This window comes from Engystomops pustulosus, chromosome 3 (genome assembly GCF_040894005.1).
Source record: "Engystomops pustulosus chromosome 3, aEngPut4.maternal, whole genome shotgun sequence".
NCBI classification, from domain to species: domain Eukaryota; kingdom Metazoa; phylum Chordata; class Amphibia; order Anura; family Leptodactylidae; genus Engystomops; species Engystomops pustulosus.
In genome coordinates this window covers 69,900,951-69,925,613 of record NC_092413.1, presented here as the reverse complement: position 1 = coordinate 69,925,613, position 24,663 = coordinate 69,900,951, and the positions used below count along the sequence as shown (strand labels likewise).

General features: G+C 39.6%; 1 protein-coding gene and 1 long non-coding RNA gene across 3 annotated transcripts in view; one reads left to right on the top strand and one right to left on the bottom strand.

Annotated features, from left to right (window-relative positions):
- Positions 1–1,538: 1,538 nt before the first annotated feature.
- On the top strand, positions 1,539–5,674 carry LOC140121431 (uncharacterized). Its single transcript, XR_011854088.1, has 2 exons — positions 1,539–3,479; positions 3,669–5,674. It is a non-coding gene; the product is annotated as an uncharacterized lncRNA (long non-coding RNA).
- Positions 5,675–5,676: 2 nt separating this feature from the next.
- LOC140121430 (presenilin-2-like) overlaps positions 5,677–24,663 on the bottom strand; it is a 33,570-nt gene continuing 14,583 nt past the window's right edge. For both annotated transcript variants that reach the window (XM_072140999.1, XM_072141001.1), the window contains exons 5-11: positions 23,047–23,114; positions 19,609–19,829; positions 18,923–19,021; positions 17,672–17,743; positions 13,034–13,144; positions 10,471–10,589; positions 5,677–10,349 (exon numbers count right to left, since the gene is read on the bottom strand). In XM_072140999.1, the coding sequence (XP_071997100.1) occupies positions 10,194–10,349; positions 10,471–10,589; positions 13,034–13,144; positions 17,672–17,743; positions 18,923–19,021; positions 19,609–19,829; positions 23,047–23,114 (846 nt within the window). In that variant the 3' untranslated portion in view covers positions 5,677–10,193. The remainder of the gene's footprint in view (positions 10,350–10,470; positions 10,590–13,033; positions 13,145–17,671; positions 17,744–18,922; positions 19,022–19,608; positions 19,830–23,046; positions 23,115–24,663) is intronic.

The window sequence follows — 24,663 nt, the reverse complement described above, 5'->3', positions numbered from 1 at the left end:
TATAGTGACACAGGGCGGCGTGTGATATGACGTAATCACGCAGAGGCCTGTGTACTGCAGAGCATCTACCACCCGGATGAAGGATTGTAAACAAAGCACATTGACATACACACATATATGACATACATACATATATGATGTGTGTCCCCACTGGCAGCATCTGTTCTTCTATTAGCTCCTTATGCCCTTGTTTTTTGTTTAAACAAGGGCATAAGAATCTTAAAGAAGAGCAGATCCTGCCAGAGGCGGCACACACCAGTATGTATGTGTGCTTGGTTTACAATTCTGCTAGTAGATGGCCTTTAAAGGGGTTATCTGGGTATACAAATTTACTTATGGCCGCGGTCAGTTTCATCTGTGCGCTGGTTTGTTTACAGGGGCGTACAGGGAGCTTCCGCAAGCCCCTGTAAACAAACGGGCACGAATCAGACGGACCGCGGTGCTGGTCATCAGCGGCTCCGGGGGAGGTAAGTACTCGTTTGTTATTTTTAAATAGCCCACCTCAGCCTGGCTCTAAGTAAATTTGTATACCCGGATAACCCCTTTAATATAGGGGCTTTTTTATTTTCAAACAAATATTTATTTTTATTCCTTTAGAAATGGACCAACAGTGGACAACAGAAGAAAGTGCTGTTGTAGGTGAAGACAATGAAGATAAAGAAACTGTAGCAATGTAACAGTTATGTCTACTCAAAAGCAGTAAACATTGGATGGAATATGGTGAAAGGCTGGGAGTTTTCATTATGCTGTAAAGGATACTTTAAGCGGAAGCCAAATCCCTCAGTGATGTTAAAGAAAATCTACCATCGGGAATCTATTTACTGATCTAAATCACATGGTAGATTTCTAATGGCTGCATCATCCATAAACTTTCTATAGAATGCAGCCTTTGTGCTTAAAATGAAAATTACCATCAGAGTCTACTCAGGTCATCGAGTAGCCTCTGTGAGCTCCCGCGTCTAAGAGTACTACATGCCCCAATCACCTTCTGCAGGGCCGCTTGTGAAGGTGGTGGCATGGCCTTGCCAGCTAGAACGAAGCTTTGCACAGAAGCTCCTGGTCCCCTTCACTGTGCCACGCTCGCTGTTAACCACTACAAAAAATAAAATGGGAGCATAGCCTTGCTAATCATTGACACCGTATATACTCTAGCACTTATCTTTGTGCCGAAAAAACCTGACTCGGCTTATGCTATGAAAACAATAAACTTGTATGCTTACCCTCCAGCTCCAGCTGGCCCTCATTTTTCCTGGAGCTCCTTTTCGTTAATTTGTTGATAAAGCATCCTTTTATACCTTTTCTCTTGCCTGATGTTCCACAGCACCCCAAAAATTGTCAAAAACTTCACATCCTATGAAGAAATGATCACTGCAATAGTCGAATACAAAGAAGTCAAACTTTGTGTCGATTGAATGCTCAAAGTACTTTGGTATTATAAATTCCACCATTGTGACCTAATTTTAGGTTTCATTATGAAGTTAGATTAATTTTCTAATCCTACATCATATAAACCAAGTTATAATATTTTGATTATTTCTTCACCTTCAAGTTGGCAAATTAAATCATTAACCTGTTTGCTTATTGTTTACAGCCTGTCGATTTTCGTTGCCATTTTTTTTGCATTGTACTAATTAACTATTTTTTTTTTCCAAAAGTCTTTATTTTTGAATTTTTGCAACCAGTAAGAAATAAACAACAATACATAGAAATACAATAAAAGGCATTGGACTACAGAAATATGTTAGACAGTAGTTAATCGGCAATAGTGACAATATGTTCCAATGATGGCAAGCAATTTGTAATGCAGGAGATATGCGCCAATCATTACATTTTGCCAAAATGTACAATGCGAGGACCACAGGCTACCGCCCCTCCAAACACAGCACCAAACAAACCCACAGGACTGCACAACGATATATAAGACAGAAAATAACAGAAGACAACCCCTCCTCCATCTACACTGAAACCCCAAAGCATAGTAACTGGAAATTACATGGATGTGTGTGAGTTCAAATACCAACGAGACCAGATGAGCTCAAATTTCTGGGGACACTTCCTATTGAGAGGGGGTTATTGAGATAACGCTATTAATTAGCTCTATCCATCGATTCAGGGGAGGGGGTTCCCGATCTTTCCAGGACAGCACTACCTTGGGAGCATAGTATAGGACAAAGCAGAAAAATATCTTGTCATAGCGGTCATGGATCACATCCTTTAGTATACCCAAAAGGCAAACCTGTGGGACACCAGCAGCGACGGAGGAGGTAAATACACATTTATTATTTTAAATAGCCTGCCCCAGCCCCTTAATTATTTCTTAATCTCGGATAACTCCCTTGACCTCTTAACACTAGTATGTCATGGAGCAATTTAGGAAGTATGAATATGGATCTTGGGCTGAGCCCCTTTCATATATGCCAGACATACCATGCATAATGCAGCAGTTAAATGCCAGCAGCCAAGCCACCGGTGGCATTTACGTTCCCCTTTCACTAAAACTTGTATTAAGAAAAAAGATAAACATTTTCGTTATTACCATATCCAAAAATGCCTGTTAATATATAAAAATTATTATTCCCAGCAGTGAACCTTGCAATGGAAAATGGAGTACAAATATACGAAACATCACTTCGCACTTTAAATTTTTCTGTAAAAAATGTTTCAAATAGAAAATTATCAAACGGTCATAGAGTCCCACAAAAACGGCAGCACATCCTTCAAAATGTGAAGCTTCATAGACCACAGTATGAAAAAGTTATTGGCGTCAATGTATGGCAAAATGAAGAATGTTTGTTTGTTTTGTACAAAAGGTTTAAATTTTTCAAAACCTAATAAAATTGTATTCACCATAATTTTTAATGTCGAATTTCAAATAGATTTTTTGCCAAACTCTAAATCAAGAATACATTGGCAAAGTCTGAATCCAAATTCTTAACCGGACTCTGAATTTTCAGTTGTTCCTTATGTTATAGTTGGCAGAAGAGTTTTTATCTGCCATCTTGGAAAAGATTGGTCTATTTCCAAGACCCTGAAACATAAAAAAACTGAGAGAAGACAGGTAGGAAGTGGTGACAGTAGCAGGGGCAAAATGCTTACATTTTGCATATTTAATGCTGTACTATTCCGTGTGAAATTCTTGTTTTTGATTATACCCAATTTTTTTTTTTAATTTCAGATCAAGATGACATTCCGTTTGTCTTCTAGGAGGAAGAGTGAGGCATTTATAATGAGTGATTAGCGGCGCGCAGTGCATTATAAGTCAACATTAACACACTAATTTAAGAGTAATTATACTTCTACTAGTCTGAATATTCAGTGTATGTCCCATTTAACAGCTAGACTGAACACTTACTTGAGTTAATATATTGAGTCTAGTTTCAACATACCGTAGCCTATATTTAAACAAACCTTGAAGAGATTACTTCAAGGTATGGCAGCAGCACTGAGGAACTGCAGAACAGCTTCTATTCCTTCGAAAGGTAGATGCTATACAGCCATTAGGAGTTTAATAAATATTCAATGTATATTAAATAAAGATCAAATTTAATGTTTTGGTTCTCTAGGTTGCTATTGCAACTACATTGATCAGATACTGATGTTAAATGTTATTTTAGAAAATTGGCAGACAATATTTTAGTGGGTCTTAATGTTTCATTTATTTATTACAGGTATGTGCAACTTAATATTCAAAGCTGTGAACACTACAAAAAATTTTGCGCAGAAGTGCCAACATTTCTAAGAAACAGTCCACGAGAATTTGTTACACATGTGCTCATAAGGTGGAAAAGTACACTTGACAAATCAAAAATCTCAATTCAAAGTGAGGAAAATGGCATTTACATTGTGTGCAGTGAATCTGTCCCCGAAACTAAATACACTGTTGTATGGAGAGGAGAGCTGCCATCCTGCATGTGTGGAGACTGGAAAAAGTATATTATGCCATGCAAACACGTGTGCGATTTTGCAATGTTCCCTTTGGCAACGGGAAAGAATTGATGCAGGAACAACAATTTATTTGTTTTGGACAGTGAATTCATTGAAAGTCATGTTGGCTTAAAGAAAGATGGTTTGATTGACACAGAGTTACCAGCTGTTGGAAGACCTGTACAGGAAATACAACCCCTACCCCCTAGGAAAAGGTAGAACTGCACTTATTTGAGAAGAAAATACACCCAAACCTTTAAAAAGTTTATTGACATAATATACCTGATTCGTGATGTGGATGCCCTTACAGAGTTGAGCACCAGTGCAGAAGAGTTTCTAAAGAAGGTCTACTCATTAGTACCAAAAGACCATGGTATACCTACTCCTAAAACCTCCAGCACCGTAGAACAAAGAGTGGAAATTAAACCGCTTCCTAAAAGGAAGAATGGTAAGCTCAAAGCCCTTGGTGCACAAAGATATGGCTTGCTAAAATTGGATGTTTGGCAATCCTCTTTATTAACCGAAAGTAATCAGGTTTCAGCAACTGGCCAGAACACAGAGCAGTGTGTTTCCATAAGGAAAATAAATCTGTTCAACAGACACAAAGTAGAAATTGGTAGTGGCATGTAGTTGGATGGCAACATAATAAATGCATGCCAATACCTGATCGCAGATCAATATCCTTTGGTGGGTGGGCTGGTGGATACCATCATTATCTCTCATGGTGGTACAAATGTTCAGCCAGCAGATCATATGCTTCAGATTCACCATGTTGTGGGCCATTGGGTTGTTTCTAAATTGTATGATGGAAAGGTTTATGTGTGTGATTCTCTGCCATATTATAACATTTGCACAAATCTTCGAAAGCAGATGGTTACACTATATGCACAGCACTGTACTGGTGATAGAGAAATTGACTGTGAACCATCTTTGTTGCCAAGAGCAGGTTGGAGGAAATGATTGTGGGGTCTTTCTGATTGCCAATGGCTTGGCTTTAGCCCATAATATGGACCTAAGGAAAATGAGGTTTTTGCAAGACAAAATGAGGCAGCACCTTGCAGTGCCTTGAAAACAAAAAGTTAGAGCTGTTGCCTTTTGTATACATGGATACTAAAATAAAAAAAAAATAAAAATCCATTTAACAGCTTTTTGCTACTGTCACCTCTTTTCCAAGGAAGATATGATCCAGTGTGGTTGCACTTTTCATGTGCAGGAATTTCCAACGATGACGAACGGGCAAATAGTAATGCAGAATTTCTGTGCAAAAAATGTGAAATAAAAAATTCCTGATTTAATCATACAGTATTAGGTTGCATGCACACACACGTATGAACACGAGGCCGTAGCCCGGTGTTCATTCGTCAGGCATCATAGAGAGGAGGAGGGCTTCCCCCCCTTCTCCATAGCGATCCATTGCGGCCGGCCCTATAATACAGGGAAAGATAGCACATGTGTTATCTTTTCCCCATGTACGGAGCGGTATGGCTCCATGCAGCCATAGAAGCGTATGGGGGACGTATGTACAGCCGCACGCTTGCGGCCGTATATACATCTCCCATAAGTTTGTGTGCATGTCGCCTTATAGCGATGATCCACATGATACTTAACCTTGTAATTGCTATTGAAGCAACAAAGTTTTGCTTTTGGCACTTTGCTTATTAAACTTGACCTTTTTTGTTTCATCTGTTTATGTTATCTATGATTGTTTGTTAAAGCCCAGTACAAATGAATAAAAAGAACAAAACTGCTATGTCTCTTGTGATGTAATCTTTATTGTACAGAATTCCTTTAACAAGAAAGTCCAATTAAGATGCATAGATTCTTAATTTAACGTTTTATATTGTTTTTGAATAAATAAAAACAATTGTCTCGTTTGTTGTAAATTAAAAAGGCCATTTTAAGGTTGATATATCAAGGCAAGGGCCAAAGTGTTCCAAATTTATATAGGTCAGCAGCTAGCACAAGTAGTAAAGAGCTACAAAATATGATGGCACTATATAAATAAAGATTATTTTTTATACAGATTAACTTAATTAACCCATTTAGGACTCATTCTTTGTTTTTGCGTTTTTTTACTCTTCTCATTCCAAGTGGTAACTTTTTTTTTTTTTTTTTAATTCCATTAACAGAAGTATACGGCTTGTTATCTGTGGGACAAATTGTACTTTTTAGTGGCACAATTTAATACTCCATGCAATCTACTGGAAAGTTGGGAAAAAAATGGCAAGTGCAGTGAAATTGACAAAAATGTATTTGCACCATTTTATTTTGGGCCCTGTTTTTTTGGTTTTCATTCTATGCTCCAGATGACACCTCCCTTTTATTCTTTGGGTTGGTGCAATCACAGACCAAATTTATGTAGGGCTTATTAGGTTTTAAAAGATTTTTAAAACATTTTGTACAATTAAAAAATTATGTATCATAGTTGAAAAAAAGACACATGTCCATCAAGTTCAACTGAGGAAGAGAGGGAACGGGATTGAATGAGGAAAGGATTTAGGGGAAACAATTCTATATTACATAACCCTCAACGTTATATAGGTATAAAAAGGCATCTAGGCCATTCTTGAAGCTCTCTGCTGTCCCTGCTGTGACCAGCGCCCGAGGCAGGCTTTTGCAGATATAAAACAGGCTAAATCCTAATGGGAAGAAGGACCTGTTCTTGCACCTCTAACCAGACGCTCTACCAGACACTTTAGCCAACTAGGATTTAGCCTACTCATATAAAGCAAGCTAAATCATAGTGGGCAGCGGGACGTGGTCCTTTTCCCCTCTAACAGTTTTCTGTATACAAGACATGAAAAAGTCGCATTTCTGACGCACTGCCAGGTTATTGTGACTTTTTGTCAGTTTTAAATCTTGCAAGCCAATTTTTAAAAAAATGTTGTGGGGCATAAGTAGGCCAGTACGCCAAATGCACTATAGCCTGTATCAAAATAATAGCGCAGGTTATTGATAAAATCTCTGCCAGGTGGGACACGGTATAGATGTCAACTCCAGCGCACAAGTGTTACACGAGAATTACTAAGTGGTAAGAACATCTTAGCAAATAAAGAGCATCACGTCTGGGCACAATGGGGGTCATTTACCTAAGGGCCATGTCCCATCGGCATTTTGACTTCTGTTTTGCAGTTTCTGGATGAATAACAAATCCGTTTTCTCCAATTGATTACACTGGACTTGCAATAGTATCCGATTTTTTACTCTCCATTATACCTTCATTTATTTGAGCAGATGGTAGGAATTAACCGGATGGCTACAAAATAATGATAAATGGAAACTCACTGACACTAATAAAAAAAACAGGTCTGCTAAAATTTAAAAAAAGAACCGTTATTATTAATTTAGCCATTTAGACATCTGTTAAAATGACAATTTAAAAAAAAATATATATATTTTTTTAGTTGCTCAGACTCAGGCCAGTTATATTACACAATGCGCCAGTCTTAATAAATCTCGAATAATTTTTAGATCAGAATTTGTGTAGGAGGACTAATAATACTGCCACCAAATGCAAGGGAAATTTAAAAAAAAACCCTTTTAAATTGCTTTTATATTCAATTGAACAATAAAGGTCCTTTAGCCAACTAGAAATTAGTTTTTCTATGTTGAAAAAGCTAAATCTTAGCGGATAGAGGGACCTGGTCCTTTAGTCCATTAGGATTCAGCATCTTCTATATAGAACTGGCTAAATCCAAGTGGGCAGTAGGGCCAGGGCATTCAGTCCACTAGGATTTAGACTCAATCCTGCTCTCTCCCTCTGCCTACAGGACCTGCGGTGATGTCAGAATCATGTGACTGATCACATGCTTCTTACATCATCGCATACTGCCAAGAATGGGGACATGCTGAGCTGGGACAGGGTGAGGAGAAGAGTGGGGTTCTGTGTGTGTAGATTAGATCCCATTGTGTTCCTTATTTGTGTATAGTAGAGCTGTGTATGGATGATGCAGTGCTGTGTGTGTAACAATATGGATGATGCAGTGCTGTGTGTGTAAATGTATGGATGTAGCAGATCTGTGTGTGCTGTGCCTTAGTGCGACCAACTGAGATATTTTAATTGGTGTAAAATTCTCTCAAAATACCTTCCTGTTTAACAATTTTTACAACATGCTCAACTTGTGTCCGATTTTCTTAAACAGAACCCGTCATGCAAAATAACCCCCCTAAACTAAATATATTTTCATAAGCTGCCATTAGAGAGCATTGCCTCTATCCCTTCATTGTCCCTCTACATGCCTGTAAACCTAAGCAATGAGGTCCTAAAGCTGTATGCAAAAGACCTGTGAAATGTCCAATGAAGCATTAGCATATTCAAGCTGTCCACTCTATTCATGAGTGGGAGGCACAGCCACACCCCCAGTGCTTGACTGACAGCCTGTATAATGATGTGAGGCTGTATAATGATGTGCTTCCTGGTACTGGCACCCCCTGCAGCCTGTGTGTGCATGTGTGTGTGTGTGTGTGTTTAGGAGAGATACAGCAGCTCCAGGCAGCCATGTCAGATTCATGTGTAGCTGATGTCTGTGTCTCTCACCTGTATATTAGGAGGATGCAGCATTTACTATACATTACACACAGACATGAGCAGGGGGAGGAGAGGGGAGGGGTAACGGGGGTGACATCACTGCCTCTGACCATGTGACCAGCCTCATTTATATGATAAAGAATAGATGATTTTACAATGAATAATGTATGAAATAACTAGATAAAGGCTGGGATGGGATCCTTGTGAGCTGCTCCAACAGGTAGTAGTGACAGGACAAGTGACACAGAACTGATGACAGGTGTCCTTTAAGTAAAAAATAAACATCACTGTAAGGATACATGTCCACAAACGTTTTAGCTGTGAGATAGACAAAGTTTCAAAACGCATCGACACGTGGTTCCCGCAGACCTGTGTGTGAGCTGACTGCCCAAGCCACAAATTTTGCAGCAGGTCCTATTTCAGCCCGTATTTGTGTCTCATGCACTCAAAAATAATAAAAATTTCATTTTGGTCCAAACAGTCTAAAAAGAATATGCAAATGAGGATATTTGTTTAGCCAGGTATTGGTTTCCAGGTAGTTGGGCTACATGTACAAGCCTGGCCATGTGCCATCAGTTTTTTGAACGAATGCCACATGACTGAACTAAATGCATTATTTTTTTTAACAGATCAAAGTAAACATTGGTTATTTCAACAGGCCATGTGTCTGTTATGTTAAAAAGTTTATCATGTTCTTGTCTGCACCACTGTATCATGGATTACTCGTATACTATGGAGGTGATCCATTAAGGTGCTCAGGGAGTGAATTCAGCAGCCTGGGTACACCAAAACTCTTTTGTATATTTTTTAAGACTCATTTTCTCACACATATATCATTATATTGATGTGTTTGGATTCACATTGGGGAAGGGGGGCCTATGTATAGCAGGTTATAAGTGTTGGGTTGGGGGTAGATTCCTTAAAACGGAGATGATTAAATCTAGTGGGACAAACTATCTCAGCAACATAATCTATCAACAGTTAAGAAGTGTTGGCAGAATATCTGGTTACCTAAAGCCTCTTTTGCACAGGCATCTCATAGGATAGGCTTCTATCCTATGCAACTGAAGGACAGACGTCTACCTTTTGTTCTGTGCACTATTTGCCTGCCAAAACAAGCTAGAGAAGTTACAAATTTCATTCATCAACAGGATGAAGTAATAATGCTGGTTAGATACGGGTGGAAACAATATCCCACGTCTAAGGCAATAATGTGCAGTAACCCATACAAAATCTAGTATTACTAATGTGATGCATTGAAAACAGAGATATAAATTAGATGATGTTAGGCTACATTCACACAAACGTATGGGGGACGTATATACGTCCCCCATACAAGCCAAGTGGCACACTGAGCCCTATGGGAGCGGTACAGTGCGGCACTGTACCGTACCGCAGCCATGAGAAAGGACAAGTCCTATCTTTCTCCGGAATACGGCGCCATATATTATTATGAAGTGGGACGGGGGTGAGCAGCGCTCACCTCCCCCTTCTCTCCCCGGCGCCAACATGTGCCCACTGTGCTGCGGTAATGTGAATGCTGCCTTAGTTGGTATTATATTGTATTAGTAAACAAGAACTAAAAATGCACAACTTCATTATATTTCCTAATATAATACATTTACAGTATCACATAGAAATACTTATTGTTCTAAAAAGATTTGATTACCAAATGGTGTGTAGAACGCCCCTGCAATCTATAAAATATACAGTAGTAGGGGGTATCACCTCCTTACAAATATCAGATGTACATCTGGTGGGAAGCTAGAGTGTCCATGAAAGGTCGTACAATATTATCTGTAGAGAAGTAGAACACCAGGCCAAATGTGATGGAGATTGGGAGAGCGGGTAAGGCTTTTTTAAAAACTGCCAAAAGCAATAGAGTCAGACATAAACCCTGTAAAATAAAAGAAGAGAGTAAACTGCAAATGTAGTGTAACTATTCATATTAGTGATTTGTTTCATATTATTAATTATGTGCATATGAATAACCTTACAACAACAAATAGGTTACTTACTATTAAAATGGCAACAAAACATGCTAGTGTGGTATTCCAGTCTCCACTTGCTGTAGCTGCAGCTTTTCCAACAAGTACACTGTAAAATATGAAATCTCCAAGACCCAGCTTCACTCCCCCTTTGAACAAACAAAATGGAAAGAGATCAGACACTATTCCCCATTCCGTGATTAAGAAACAGGCAGTCCCCAGGTTACGTACAAGATTGGTTCTGTAGGTTTGTTCTTAAGTTGAATTTGTATGCAAGTTGGAACTGTATAATTTATAATTGTAACTCCGGACAAAATTTTTTTGGTCTCTGTGACAATTGGATTTTAAAACTTATGGATTGTCATAAGAACTGTGATAACTGTTAAGGCTGTTTATTGTAGCCTGGGACTGAAGTGAATTACCAATATCCAGAGGTCCGTTTAAAACTAGGGGTCATCTGTAAGTGAGTGTTCTCAAGTGGGGGACTGAATGTATAAGTCATGTAAGAGTAATTTGTTGGAAATCCCCTTAAGGTTATTCAATTATTGGCCAATGATTAGTACATAAGTTGTGGATGTGAGAAGCTTACTGGATATTAGCTTTGGGTACACGCTCTCCTGCAGGTATGAATCTTAAGAATGATTTGATGTTTCTATACTGATTGTATATATTATTCATGATATATGGCTGTTGTGTCTATTTTTGTATTTTGCCTTTGGATTTGTGCTGTAATCAGGTAACAGATGTGCTGTAATCAGGTAACAGATGTGCATTGTTTTCTTCCATTATTCCTGGTTACTTCTCCTTAAATACTGTGCACCTCATCTTTGCTTTTAGACTAAGACTAAGGACACAACTGTCCGAAACGAGTCAGTCTGTCTAGATCAGTGGTTCTCAACCTTTCTAATGCTGTGACCCCGCAATACAGTTCCTCATGCTGTGGTGACCCCAAACCATGCAACTCGCAGTAAAAACACAGTAAAATTGCAGCTCCGATGGCTTTAGGCCACCCCCGGTTTTGGTCGTTCGACCCCCGCTGGGGTCCTGACCCACAGGTTGAGAACCACTGGTCTAGATGTTATGGTGTATTTTAATTCCTTTTCATTAAGATGCATTAAAGTGATATTTTTTTAATTAGGAAAAGTTTTTTCCTTCCTGAAGTCTGCTGGAAGTCCTTTTGGAAATCTTTTATGCTTGTTACTTATTGCTGTCCTACACACAGCTTATGCCACAAATAGAAGGGCTGAATTTATTTAACTTTTTTCATAAGTTGTGCAGATGGTTTTCATTCTCTTTTTTGCCTTAAACACATGCACATGATTTATTTTTATTTTTAGTCTAAGCTAGCTATGAGCACAAATTGCCCCTGTCCATTGATAGGTGGTTAACTTCTAAACATATGAAACCTATGTATAGGTGTCACGGGTGTCCCCGCAACTCATGTCTAGCTCCGTCCCTGACACCTCCGAGGCTCACATCGTCCCCCAAGTACTGCCTTACCTCTCCACGCTCCCACTCAGGATTCGCCAGCGCGGCGCACACGGCTCCCGCGACCAGGGTTAAAGGGCCAGCACACTGGTGCTGGCCATTTCCAGGAATTTTGTAAAAGCCAGCCGCTTCCTACATTCCCCGCTGGATCTTTGTGCCTTACAGCCTTAGAAAAAGCTCCCCAGCGATATTCCTGTATTCCCGTATTCCTGTGTATTCTTGCTCAGGAGTTCCTGTATCCTGCGTTCCTGTGTCCCATGTGCCTGTGTCCCCGGTCCCATCTGCCTGGACCTCCCATTGCCGACCCCAGATTGGACTTGATGTTGCATCTCTGCCGCCTGCCCTGACACTGTGCCTGGACCTGACCACAAGACTGTCTTCCACTTGGGTACCTCGACCTCGGCTGCCACCGCAGGCTAGTCGCACCTGTGGAACAACCTGGTGTACCCTGCCACAGCAAGACCATCCCGGTGGACTCTGGTGAAGACCAGGTGTAACTTAGACTCCGGTCCCAGGTGTCGGCTAGTACCACTTTCCGTGGTGGTCCAGAGGATCCCGAATCCTGACAATAGGCAATTTTTGGTTTGGAACATCTCTATAATTATAATAGGGATGGTTACTGTCTGTGGATTAGATGTCTCGACTTGGCTAGCTCTAATCTAAATAAGCATTGCAGTGTGGGACACAGAAAGTATTATCCCCACTGCTAAGGGAGACAAGCAATCAACCATATCTCCCAGGTATTAGGGCCTTATTTTATCCATTAACACTAGGCCTATGGGGCAATTTATCTTTTATTATTATTATTGCATCTATGATGTCTTGGTGTACATCTCTCAGCCCTCATGCACATGTGTGCAGAATCCAGGCTGCAAACAATGGGCTGTGTGCCCTGCAAATATTGACCTTCTCTATATTCTGTGGTGTGACCTTTATTTACATCGCATCAAGCTTGTGGTTCTGTGAACTAAAGAACTGGAGATACAAGAAGATAAAAAATGGCCGTGTATATATACTGTGTGTGTATGTATGTGTGTGTACACTATTATTCGAAATTTAAAGCACTAAGCATTTGTAATTGAGTAAATATACTATTTACACTTACTTTCCTCGTCTCCATCATCTGACACTGCAGTCCTATTGTTAGGTGTCTGAGTTTGAGACCCTGGAGCTTCCGTGTCCACTTGAGATACAGGATTATCGCTTCCTGATGCATCTAAATTTATGTTAAAAAACAAAAATAACAATTATTGCCACTTTGACATGACATGAAACATTTGGGACCAATTGTGAGGGTTAATAGGGCAATTGCTAAGTTTGTGGCTCACTTGTTGTTATTATGGTTAAGGTTTGTGCAGCCTTACTATAGGGGGAATCCCATAGTTCTCATAGCATCAATACTAAATACATTATTCCACAATCAAGAGACATAAGAAACCAAAATTTGTCAAAAGATCTTCATATATTTATAAGCTAGACAGTAAACATCATCAGATGCAAAGGGGCTTACAAAAACAATCCCAAAAATGCTGCAAAACGGGTGGGTCAATTCAGTATTACTGCTTCAGACATTATAGAGATACATTAAAGAGTAACCGTCATTAAAAAAAAAAATGATATGTTGTGGGGCAGGCAATTTACAGCCCTTCTGCAATTGGATTAGTTATCAAAATGTTGCTCATTTCACTGCTATTCGGTAGCCTTCCCACTGCTATCAGCTTCTGTCAGTGACCCCTCAGATGGCCATTGCTAGGCACATTCTGTCCACAATACAGAGTGAGAATGTACATGTTAGCCACACACCTACACTCTTATCTCTCCCTATATACCCTCAACTTTCTTTACACTTGTACAGGACACAACTTCTCATTCAAAGAATTTTCTGTATTTTCATGACTATAAAGGCATCACAACTATGATTTAACACAAGTGTGAGAAACAACTGAAATAGGTCTTATAATCTATGTTTTTCAAAGCAGCCACCTTTTGCTTTGATTACTGCTTTGCATAATCTTGGCATTCTCTTAATGAGCTTCAAAAGGTAGTCACCTGAAATGGTCTTCCAACAGTCTTGAAAGAGTTCCCAGAGATGCTTAACACTTGTTGGCCCTTTTGCCTTCCCTCTGCGGTCCAGCTCACCCCAAACTATCTCGATTGGGTTCAGGTCTGGTGACTGTGAAGGCCAGGTCATCTGGTATAGCACACCAAAACTCTCCTTCTTGGTCAAGTAGCCCTTACACGAACTGGAGGTGTTTTGGGGGTCATTTTACTGTTGAGAGATGGTCCAACTGTAAGGAATAGCATGCCACTGCAAGATGCTGGGATATCCATGCTGGTTCAGTATACCTTCAATTTTGAATAAATCTGGCTTGTTGCTAGACCTTAGCAGTGGTTTCCTAGCAGCTATTTTACCATGAAGGCTACTGCACAGTCTCTAATGGTCTCTAATCTTAGCTGCTAACCTGCAATTTCTGAGGCTGGTGACTCATGAACTTATCCTCCGCAGCAGAGGTGACTCTTCCTTTCCTGGAGCCATCCTCACGTGAACCAGTTTCTTTGTAGCGCTTGATGGTTTTTGCAACTGCACCTGGGGACACTTTCAAAGTTTTCCCAATTTTTTGGACTGACTGGCCTCCATTTCTTAAAGTAATGATAGCCACTCGTCTTTACCTAATTGCTTTCTTCTAGCCATAATACAAATTCTGGCAGTCTATTCAGTATAACGATCAGCGGTGTATCTACTGGACTTCTGCACAACACAACCCCATTTAAAAGGCAAGAATTCCCATTTATTAAACCTGACAGGGCACAGCTGTGATGTGAAAACCTTTTCTGGTAACTACCTCTTGAAGCTCATCAAGAGAATGCCAAGAGTGTGCAAAACAGTAATCAAAGCAAAAGGTGGCTACTTTGAAGAACATAGAATATAAGACATATTTTCAGTTTTTTGACACTTGTTTGTTAATTCAGAAAAATTGTGGAATCTACCATTTTTATAGTCATAAAAATACAGAAAACTCTTTGAATGAGAAGGTGTGTTCAAACTTTTGGTCTGTACTGTATTTAACCGGTTAAGGCCCTTTCCTGTTTTTTCATTTCCATTTTTCACTCCCCACCTTCAAAAATCTATAACTTTTTTATTTTTACACGTAAAGAGCTGTGTGATGGCTTGTTTTCTGCGTAACAAATTGCACTTCATAGTGGTGGTATTGAATATTCCATGCCATGTACTGGGAAGCGGGAAAATAATTCCAAACGCAGTGAAAATGGTGAAAAAACACATTTTGTGCCATTTTCTTGTGGGCTTGGATATTACGGGTTTCACTGTGCACCCCAAATGACAGGTCTACTTTATTCTTTGGGTTATGATTACGGGGATACCAAATTTGTATAGGTTTTATAATGTTTTCATACATTTATAAAAATTAAAACCTCCTGTACAACATTTTTTTATTTTTATTTTGCCATCTTCTGGCGCTAATAACTTTTTTATACTTTGTTGTATGGAGCTGTGGGTAGTGTCATTTTTTGCGACATTTGATAATATTTTCAATGATATCATTTTTAGGACTGTACGACCTTTTAATCACTTTTTATAGATTTTTTAAAAAATATTTTTCAAAATGGCAGAAAAAGTGCCATTTTTGACTTTGGGCACTATTTTACGTTACGGAGTTAAACGCATTGAAAAACCCTTATCATATTTTGATAGATCGGGCATTTTCGGACGCGGTGATACTTAATGTGTTTATGATTTTTACTGTTTATTTATATTTATGTCAGTTCTAGGGAAAGGGGGGTGACTTTAATTTTTCGGTTTTTTAATTATATATATTTTTTTAAATAACTTTTTTTTTATTTTTACTATTTTTCAGACTCCCTAGGGTACTTTAACCCTAGGTTGTCTGATCGATCCTATCATATACTGCCATACTACAGTATGTAGATTTTCCTCCTCATTGATTACAATGTGCAATCAGCACATTGTAATGAAGGGGTTAAAACGAAATAGCCTCGGGTCTTCGGAAGACCCGAGGCTACCGTGGAGATGAATCGCCGCACCCCGATGATGTCGCGGGGAGCGACGATCCCAGGCAAGATGGCGGCGCCCATGCGCCGCTATCTTTTTGAGGCTGCCAGCAGCTTTACCGGCATCAGTCGCTGTAATAACACCCGCGATCGGTGCTAGCTGCAATATGCAGCAAAGACTCACCGGCTATGGAGAGGGCTCAGCCCGTGAGAGGCTGCAGCTTTGGATCACAGGAGTGACGCTTCCCCTATTCACCTTACAATCAGCAGCAGGGAATGGCAGACAGGAGAGCAGTGATGATGTGCTTTATGTCCTCTCCAGTACCTGCCCAATGTGCTGTGTTGCAGTTTTAGATAGATAGATGCAATAGATATTTGATGGATGGAAGGGAGAGGTGGAAGGTTTGTTATTACACTCTTCTCTAGTTGCAAAAATTATAATACCAGGCAGTCCCCGGGTTACAAGGTAGGGTCTGTAGGATTGTTCTTAAGTTGAATTTCTATGAAAGTCAGAACTGTATACTTTAACATTGTAACCCCAGGCAAAATATTTTTGGTCTCTGTGACATTTGGATTTTAAAAATGTTGGATTGTCATAAGAACCAGGATCAACAATAAATCTTAAATTACAGACCTTTGATAACTGTTATAGCTGTTTATTGTAGCCTAGGGCTAAAGTACAGTAAATTACCAACATCCAGATGTCCGTTTGTAACTAGGGGTCGTCTGTAAGTTGAGTATTCTTAAATAGGGGACCGTCTGTACTGAAACATTTCTCGCCACTGAATAAACCTGCACATTTTCACTTATGTATATGATTCAGTCTCTTAGCTACAAGCTCCACACTTGTCTGTGTGGGTGTGTCTAAGATGCACAAGCTATGGTCTCATTGGTCAGTAGCACGTGCTTGTTCCACCCCTCTATTTTCCTGATTGGAGGTCTTTTCAGAGCTGCAAAACATGATTGCACCAAAAAAGGTACTAAATTGTGACAGAGAGGCAAAACACTTTGAGGAAATATTGCTTGGCACACATGGTGCAGACTTATGTTTTTTTTTGCTCAGTATGAAGGTCACTTTAAGGCTATATTCACACTGCCGTTGCCCACCCGTACCGTACCGTAGCGGGCAACGGCAGTGTACGGGGAGAGGAGGAGGAGGTGAGCGCAGCTCACCCCCGCCCCTCTCCATTGCTATGGCGCACGGCGCCGTATTACGGGAAAAGATAGGTCAGGTCCTATCTTTTTCCCGGGTACGGAACGGTACGGTGCCGCACGTGTGCGCCACCGTACCGCTCCCGTAGGGTGCCGTGCGCCCATAGAAGTGTATGGGGGACGTATATCGGCCGTATATACGTCGGCCGTATATACGTCCCCCATACGTTAGTGTGAATGTAGCCTAAACATGAAAGCCTGACACATTCAGGACGCCTTAGAAGGTATAAATGAAACAGGTCTTCTATTCATGGTGTGTGGTCATACATATGTTGATATGTAAAAAAAAAAAAATAATAATTTTTATTACGGTACATCTCCACTTCTGTATATCTTCTGAGGCATCTTCAACATGTCAGGCTTCCATCTTTGTTGGTGTTGATCTGCTGACTTCAGATTACCTCATGCAACAAACAGAACGGTGGGTGGAAGCAGAAGGAGATTTTGGGTGGGCTGACTTACCACCCTTTGGTGGATATTTAAATTCTTAAAGGAAACTTACCTTTTGAACTCTGATTTACTCTCCTATTTGTATTTTCAGAATCAGCCATACCCACAATCCATACCATGGCAGCTTTCAAGTTAAAAAAAAAAAAAAAAAAAAAAAAAGAGAAAGATAAAAAATTTGAAATCCTATCGAATAACCAAAATACAATGAAAATACATAAATATTAATGTTCTAAATCTGTACTGGACAAGTTTGCGCTGATTGAGATAGACTGTATTGCTTGGGAATTGTGGAGGCTATGAATAAAACAAAAAATGCTGGAATAAGTGTGGCATCATCTATGTGCAGAGTTGGTGGTAAGAGGTATCCTTTAATTGTCTTATATGACATCAGCCACCTGCAGAGTAAGGCTGGGTTCACAGCTAGTTTTTGGTAAATGCTAAGGGTATACATTGGAAAAGCACCAGATGTATACTCTTAGTGTATCCACTGACAAATAGTGGAAGTTGGAGGCATAGTTGTTGCCTCCATCTGACCACTATACCTAATGTACGCAGAAAAAAGCAGAATGGAAAGACGTAGCCTTTCACCCTTCGCCTGAGCAACATATGTGCTTAACAGAGGCAATGGACGGCTAGGGGAGCGGATGCAGCTTATTGCATCTCTCCCCACACCCCCGCGTACGTTCCTCAGCAGAACCCAGAGAGGTCACTATCAATATTAAAACATTGACATCACAGGGTTCAGCGGCAGCAGCCAATTGGGTGATGTGAACCCAGCCTAAGGCCCCTTACATGGTACGGTTGTCTGACCACATTGCATAGAGGCTGCAGGATGTGCCCCTACGCTAAGTCCCAATATGCATCCATCAGAAACCAGCTGAAACCTCTGATGCATATAATACTGTTATATTGCTGTTGCAAGAGGTGAAACTCAACCTTTGCACCATGATCCACAGCAATAAGTGACATGTCCGCAATGTGTGTATGAGTTTGTCATGAAACCCATACACTACAATTTTACTGTATCATGTAATACATAACATGTGCAGTACTGTATGAAACCTAGCTCTGTACACATAGAACTACTATGCAGATGTGTGCATGAGGTCTAAATCTTTACTGAACAGTAATTGTGAAAAGGTAATGGAAACAGCGATACATAAGGTGTGACCTCATCTGATCAAGTGACTGAATGTTTTAGACAATATAATTGTAAAATACCATTTCCCAGTCACTGCATTTCACGCACCGTCATTCACTGTATACATTTGGCATGTGATGAACACATATGTTACCTACTTACAGGAATATATTAATGCTGGAAATATAGGCTCATTTCTTTCCTGTGCAGTTTCCACCAGCATTCTCAAAGGGCCCTTTGGACACAATACAGCTAGCAAGTCTGTCAGCAAAAGCATAATACAGTTATCACCAGGGTTCAAGTTTCTTAAGGGTAATACATTTTACATCTCTACAGTTTTAGAAAAAGAAAGTTTTATAGGAGGTTCTGTAATATTGCTGACACTTGCCCTGCATAGGTTAACAATATCAGTACAGTGGGAGTGCTGTCACTAAGGCTGGAGTAAGTCAGTAAAAAGTAGCTAGGAGTATTCAAATCAAGCAAATGAAAAGGGTACCCATACTTTTTCACCTTTCAAAAAATTTTTTTAATGCATACATTTTCTGTAAGTACACTAAACCACATTTCAATCCTGAAATATCACTGTGTCCATCAGTTATTAGATATATCCAACTGAAATAGCTGTTGCAAAAAAACAAATTTTGATAACTAAAAATAATTAAGATTAATAGAGGTGCACAAACATTCTCATATGACTGTACCTCACTATGGCTTTCTACGTGTCTGAGTAAGCCAGCAGACACCGATATCTCTTTACCTTTTTCTGGTTTTCCAACCTACATTCTGTCTGTATCCTGTACAATTCTATTGCCCAAGGGCCAACACACAGGGGGCAAATAGATACATACCATAAACAGATATGGCACCTAGAATTACCCAAGCTGACCACTCTGGCAAGTATTTGATGAAAACAAGGGCCATCAGAGCACTGATCATGATAAGATAAGCCTGTTGAAGCTGAAGAGGCCCTTTCCAGTGAATGCAGATCATTCCTACTGCTCCAAAATTCCAGATGACCATGAACAAGGTTGGATAGTCCATTGCCACATTGTATGTCTTGAAAACTTCACTACAAAAGCAGAATAAAGTCATAAGTTTCCAGCAGTTAAATAGTCAGATTATGCATTCCTACTGTCCCTTTAAATAAAATGTCCAAGTGTTTCTCAGTAAATTAGAATATCAGCAAAAAGTAAATTTTTCTTCAGTAATTCGATTCAAAAAGTAAAACTCATATTATATAGTCATTACAAACAGAGTGAACTTTTTCTAGTGTTTATTTATGTTAATGTTGATGATTATGGCTTACAGCCAAGGAAAACCCAAAAGTCATTGGGGCTCATCGGGACTGCACTTTCTTCGTACATCCCGACTATTTACGTTTTGGGCCACTGGGACAAGGATTTACAAGGGGTTTTTGGCGCACGTGATCGGATTTTGCCGCCGGCTTTCATGCAACACAAATCAGGGGGCGGGCCATCGACTGATCCGACGGATTCGGACAAACCGCCGGATTTAACTTAAAAATTGTGTTGCAAGCCATGCACTTACATACACCGAGAAGAAGAAGGTGAAGTCTGGTGGACCTGATCGGGGAAGCGACACATGCAGGATATCGGGTGCACGATCTTCATGAATGTTGTCAGGGTTCATCCTTGTTGGACAGTCCAGATCAGGGATCATGCAGGGATCGGGTAAGTAAATGTGCCCCATTATCTCACAAAATTAGAATCTTATATAAGACCAACTGTTTAAAATTTATTGAACACAGAAATGTTGACCAAATGAAAAGTACATACAGTAAACTCAATCAATACTTGGTTGAGGCTCCTTCTGCATGAATGACTGCTAAAAATGCAACCTGGCATGGAGAGATCAGGAGATTGCGCTGCCAGAGGTGTTATGGAAGGTTGCTTTGATAGAATCCTTCAGTTCGTCTGTATTGTTGGGTCTGGGGTCTCTAATCTTCCTCTTGACGATACCCTATAGATTCCATATGGGGTTAAGGAAAGTTTGCTGGCCAATCAAACACAGTGATACTGTGGTTACTAAACCAGGTATTGGTACTTTTGTCAGTAAGGACAGGTGCCAATTTCTGTTGGAGAATGAAAATTCCATCTCCAAAAAGCTTGTCGGCAGAAGGAAGCATGCAGTGCTCTAGAATGTCTTGGTAGATGGCTGTGCTGCCTATGATATTGATAAAACATTGTGGACAGATGACATGGCTCCCCAAACCATCACCGATAAGGGAAACTTCAAACAAGATGTCAAGCAGCTCAGATTGTGCCTTTATGCTCTTCCTCCAGACTCTGAGACTTTGATTTCTGAAAACAACACCTTGGACCACGGAGCAACAGTCCAGTTCTTTTTCTTCTTGCCCCAGGTAAGATGCTTCTGATGTTGTCTATTGGTCAGAATTGTCTTTACCCATTAAAGGGGTATTCTCATCTGGGCACTCACATTCAGTTTCATTAATCTGCCATATGTAAAAATTTCTTCAATTAGATGTTATTAAAAAAAATGTTCCTGTGTGAAAATAATTTCTCATAAATGTTGCCATGTTGTCCCTTAGAAACGAGATAGCTTCCTCGGATACGGCCACGTCTGATAGATTGAGTGCAGAAAGAAACAAAAGGTTTTTGTATATGAAATGTCCGGGAGTTTCTGCAGGTCCTACAGCCGTCCTGTGGTAATGATCGCTGAATCCTGGTGGTTTGGCAGGGCTCTATAGCGCAAGTCTGCCCACCGCTGCCAGAGTATGACGTGGTCGTATCCGAGGTAGCTATCTGGTTTCTGAGGGACAACATGACTACATTTATGACAAATTATCTTCACACAGGAACATTTTTTTAATTAACATCCAATTGAAGAAATGTTTGAATAAGGCAAATGAATTTAATTAAATGTAAATGCCCTGATGGGAATACCCCTTTAAATGAGCCCGTGTTCTGGATCTGACTGTGTATGGTGGCTCTTGAAGTACTGACTCCAGCATCAGTCCACTCCTTGTGAATCCCCCTCAAATTTTTGAATGTCCTTTTCTTAACAAAAGGCCTGCAGTTATCCCAATTGCTTGTGCACCTTTTTCTACCACATTTTTTCCTTACACTAAACCTTCCATTAATACACTATGATACTGTACTCAGTGAACAGCCAGCTTCTTTAACAATGATCTTTGTCCCTTACCCTCCTTGTGCAGTTTGCCAATGACTGCCTTGTGGCTGATTTCCCATTGATGTTTTTTTTCAGTGATTTTTAACTGAACTCATATTGGCCTATGGACACATACAGATTGGTTTTCTCTGCCTGGCTTCAGTCCCTTTTCACTGATGCCTTACTGAACCATTCTTTTTAATGGGTTTTTTACAGTTCATTGATCAGTTAAGAACCTGTTCTTTTTGTGCTCACTGACAACAGTGGATCAGTGGAAAAAAACTGAAATGTGAAAAAGCCCATTGGAATAAATGGTTCAGCAAATTTTTCACTGAACTCATTTTGGTCTATGGACACATACAGATTGGTTTTCTGTTCCTGGCTTCAGTGATTTTTTCAGTGAATCTGTATGTGTCCATAGGCCAAAATGGGATCAGTAAAAAATCACTGATGTGAAAAAATGCCAATGTGAAACCACCCTAAGGGACCTTTTAAAACACTTAGGAAGCTTTTGAAAGTGTTTTGGGTTAATTATTCTAATTTTCTGAGATAAAGGGGCAGATTTATCAAATGTGTCTGAGAGCAGAACTGTTCTAGTTGCCTATTGCAACCAAAACAGTTCTGCTCTCAGACTCTTCTAATAAATCTCCCCCAATGACTTTTTGGTTTTCCTTGGCTGTAAGCTATAATCATCAACATTAACAAATACTTGTAAAAGTTCACAGTTTGTAATTATTTTATATAATTAATTTTTATATAAAAATACTTTTTGCTGATATTCTAATCTTTTGACAAGCTTGTATGCTTGAACCATGTGAGGCAGTGTCGTGAGTAGATATAATGGACCTATTCAGGACACCATATTGCTTCTAGGGGACAGGACTTCTGTATTTCTGCAATTGAACAGTGCCTGTCAAGGCACTGAAGCAAGCATGTAGCTTTACTCTTACTTCAAATTCTTGATACAAATAAATGATCTTCTATGTTAGTCATGTGCCAACTGAAATACAATTGCACTTAATGGTACTATGCCTCCATGAGGCAACTTGATCATTAGCATTGGATATAAAATGTAGAAACCATATAATGTGGAAAAAAAAACTTTTCTAATAAAAGATCCATAACTACATACTTACCAAAGATAAATATATGTGAACATAAAAAGCAGCATCAAAGATGATAGAATGAGCCATCCATGAATGAACTGTAAAATAAATAGTCAGAATTCAGGAACCATTCTAGAGGAATCAGTCTACAGGATGTTAACCAAATCTAAAAACTTTGTGATGTATTTAACATATACTCAAATATGATGTGGATTTAGAACATTAAAGACACAAAACAACCCAATTGGGGAAGTTTAACCGTATGGTCACTAAATACATTCTTTTCAGAGGTGAAAAGACCAAAGCACATAAGATAAAGGGAATTTGGTAGAAATTGTTAGACGATTTTAATTGAAGTCATGACACTTTTTTAAGGAAGGTGCTAAAACCTAATACATTTGTTACAGGCCACATGCTTCACCTCTGGCATAGTTTTTACTAGAATTCATTTTCGTTGGTGAAAGCGTGTTAAAAAGTAATTGACTGGTTCCTGGACGACTGGGAATGAGATATTTGCAGCTGTCCTGGCTGGTCAGCACTAAGCTGCATGGGACATAAAAAGAGGGCCAAGGATTGAAAATAGATTGTTTCAACCATACAGATTTAATTATTTATTAGTCAAAAATACACATTCTCTGAAAACAGCACAGCAGTATTATAGATAAAGCAGCAACACAGTTTGGGGGACATGTGAAACAACATGTAAAATTATAGAAATATGCTGCCAGTGTTAGCTTATCTCCTGTGAGAACAAAGGATGGGGCATGCTGAAATTCAATATAAATACAGGCAGTCCCCGGGTTACTTACAAGATAGGGTCCGGAGGTTCGTTCTTAAGTTGAATTTGTATGTAAGTCGAAACTGTATATTGTATCATTGAAGTTCTAGACAAATTTTTTTCTTTTGCCCCAGTGACAATTGGAGTTTCAAAATTTTAGCTGTAATTGGACCAAGGATTATCAATAAAGCTTCATTACAGACGCCTTACAGCTGATCATTGAAGTTTGGGACTATGGTAGAGCATCCAGAGAGCTTCAGCGGAGGTCACAGTGGGCAGAGGGGTCCGTCTGTAACTATGGGTTGTCTGTAAGTCGGGTGTCCTTAGGTAGGGGACCGTCTGTATACCTAATACATTTATTTAAGATTTTCTATCATGTGAGAGCCTGCACAGTCCTAAATTCATAAAATAGCAGGTGATTCTGTTAAAGTGGGTCTGGTCGGCTTTGTTATTATGTGCTTTGTATACTTTTAACTGTAGATGGATAGAAATTAAACTGCCATTATATAACAAAAGGTGACACAAAAGTTATTGTTCAAGTTTAAATAGAAATATGCTTATATACTATCAAAGGCTAAAAAGATGTGTCCATTGCCAGTGACACATTACATAGGTCATAGCTCTTTCTTGTAATAAGTGATGTACTTAACAAGGGGTTTATGGGGATGAAGAAGAGAAATGTTCAGAGGCCATGACTGATGTTCCAAAGTCATCATAAGTATGAGGGGACCCCAACTTCCCGCTCGTTTTTCGGGACAAACATTAATTTGCTAATTGGCTGTTCGGAAGCCAATCCAGTAATATGTCCAGGTTGTGCGGGGAACACACGAAAGGAAAGTTTGGGTCGCTCATCTCTAATCATAAATCAA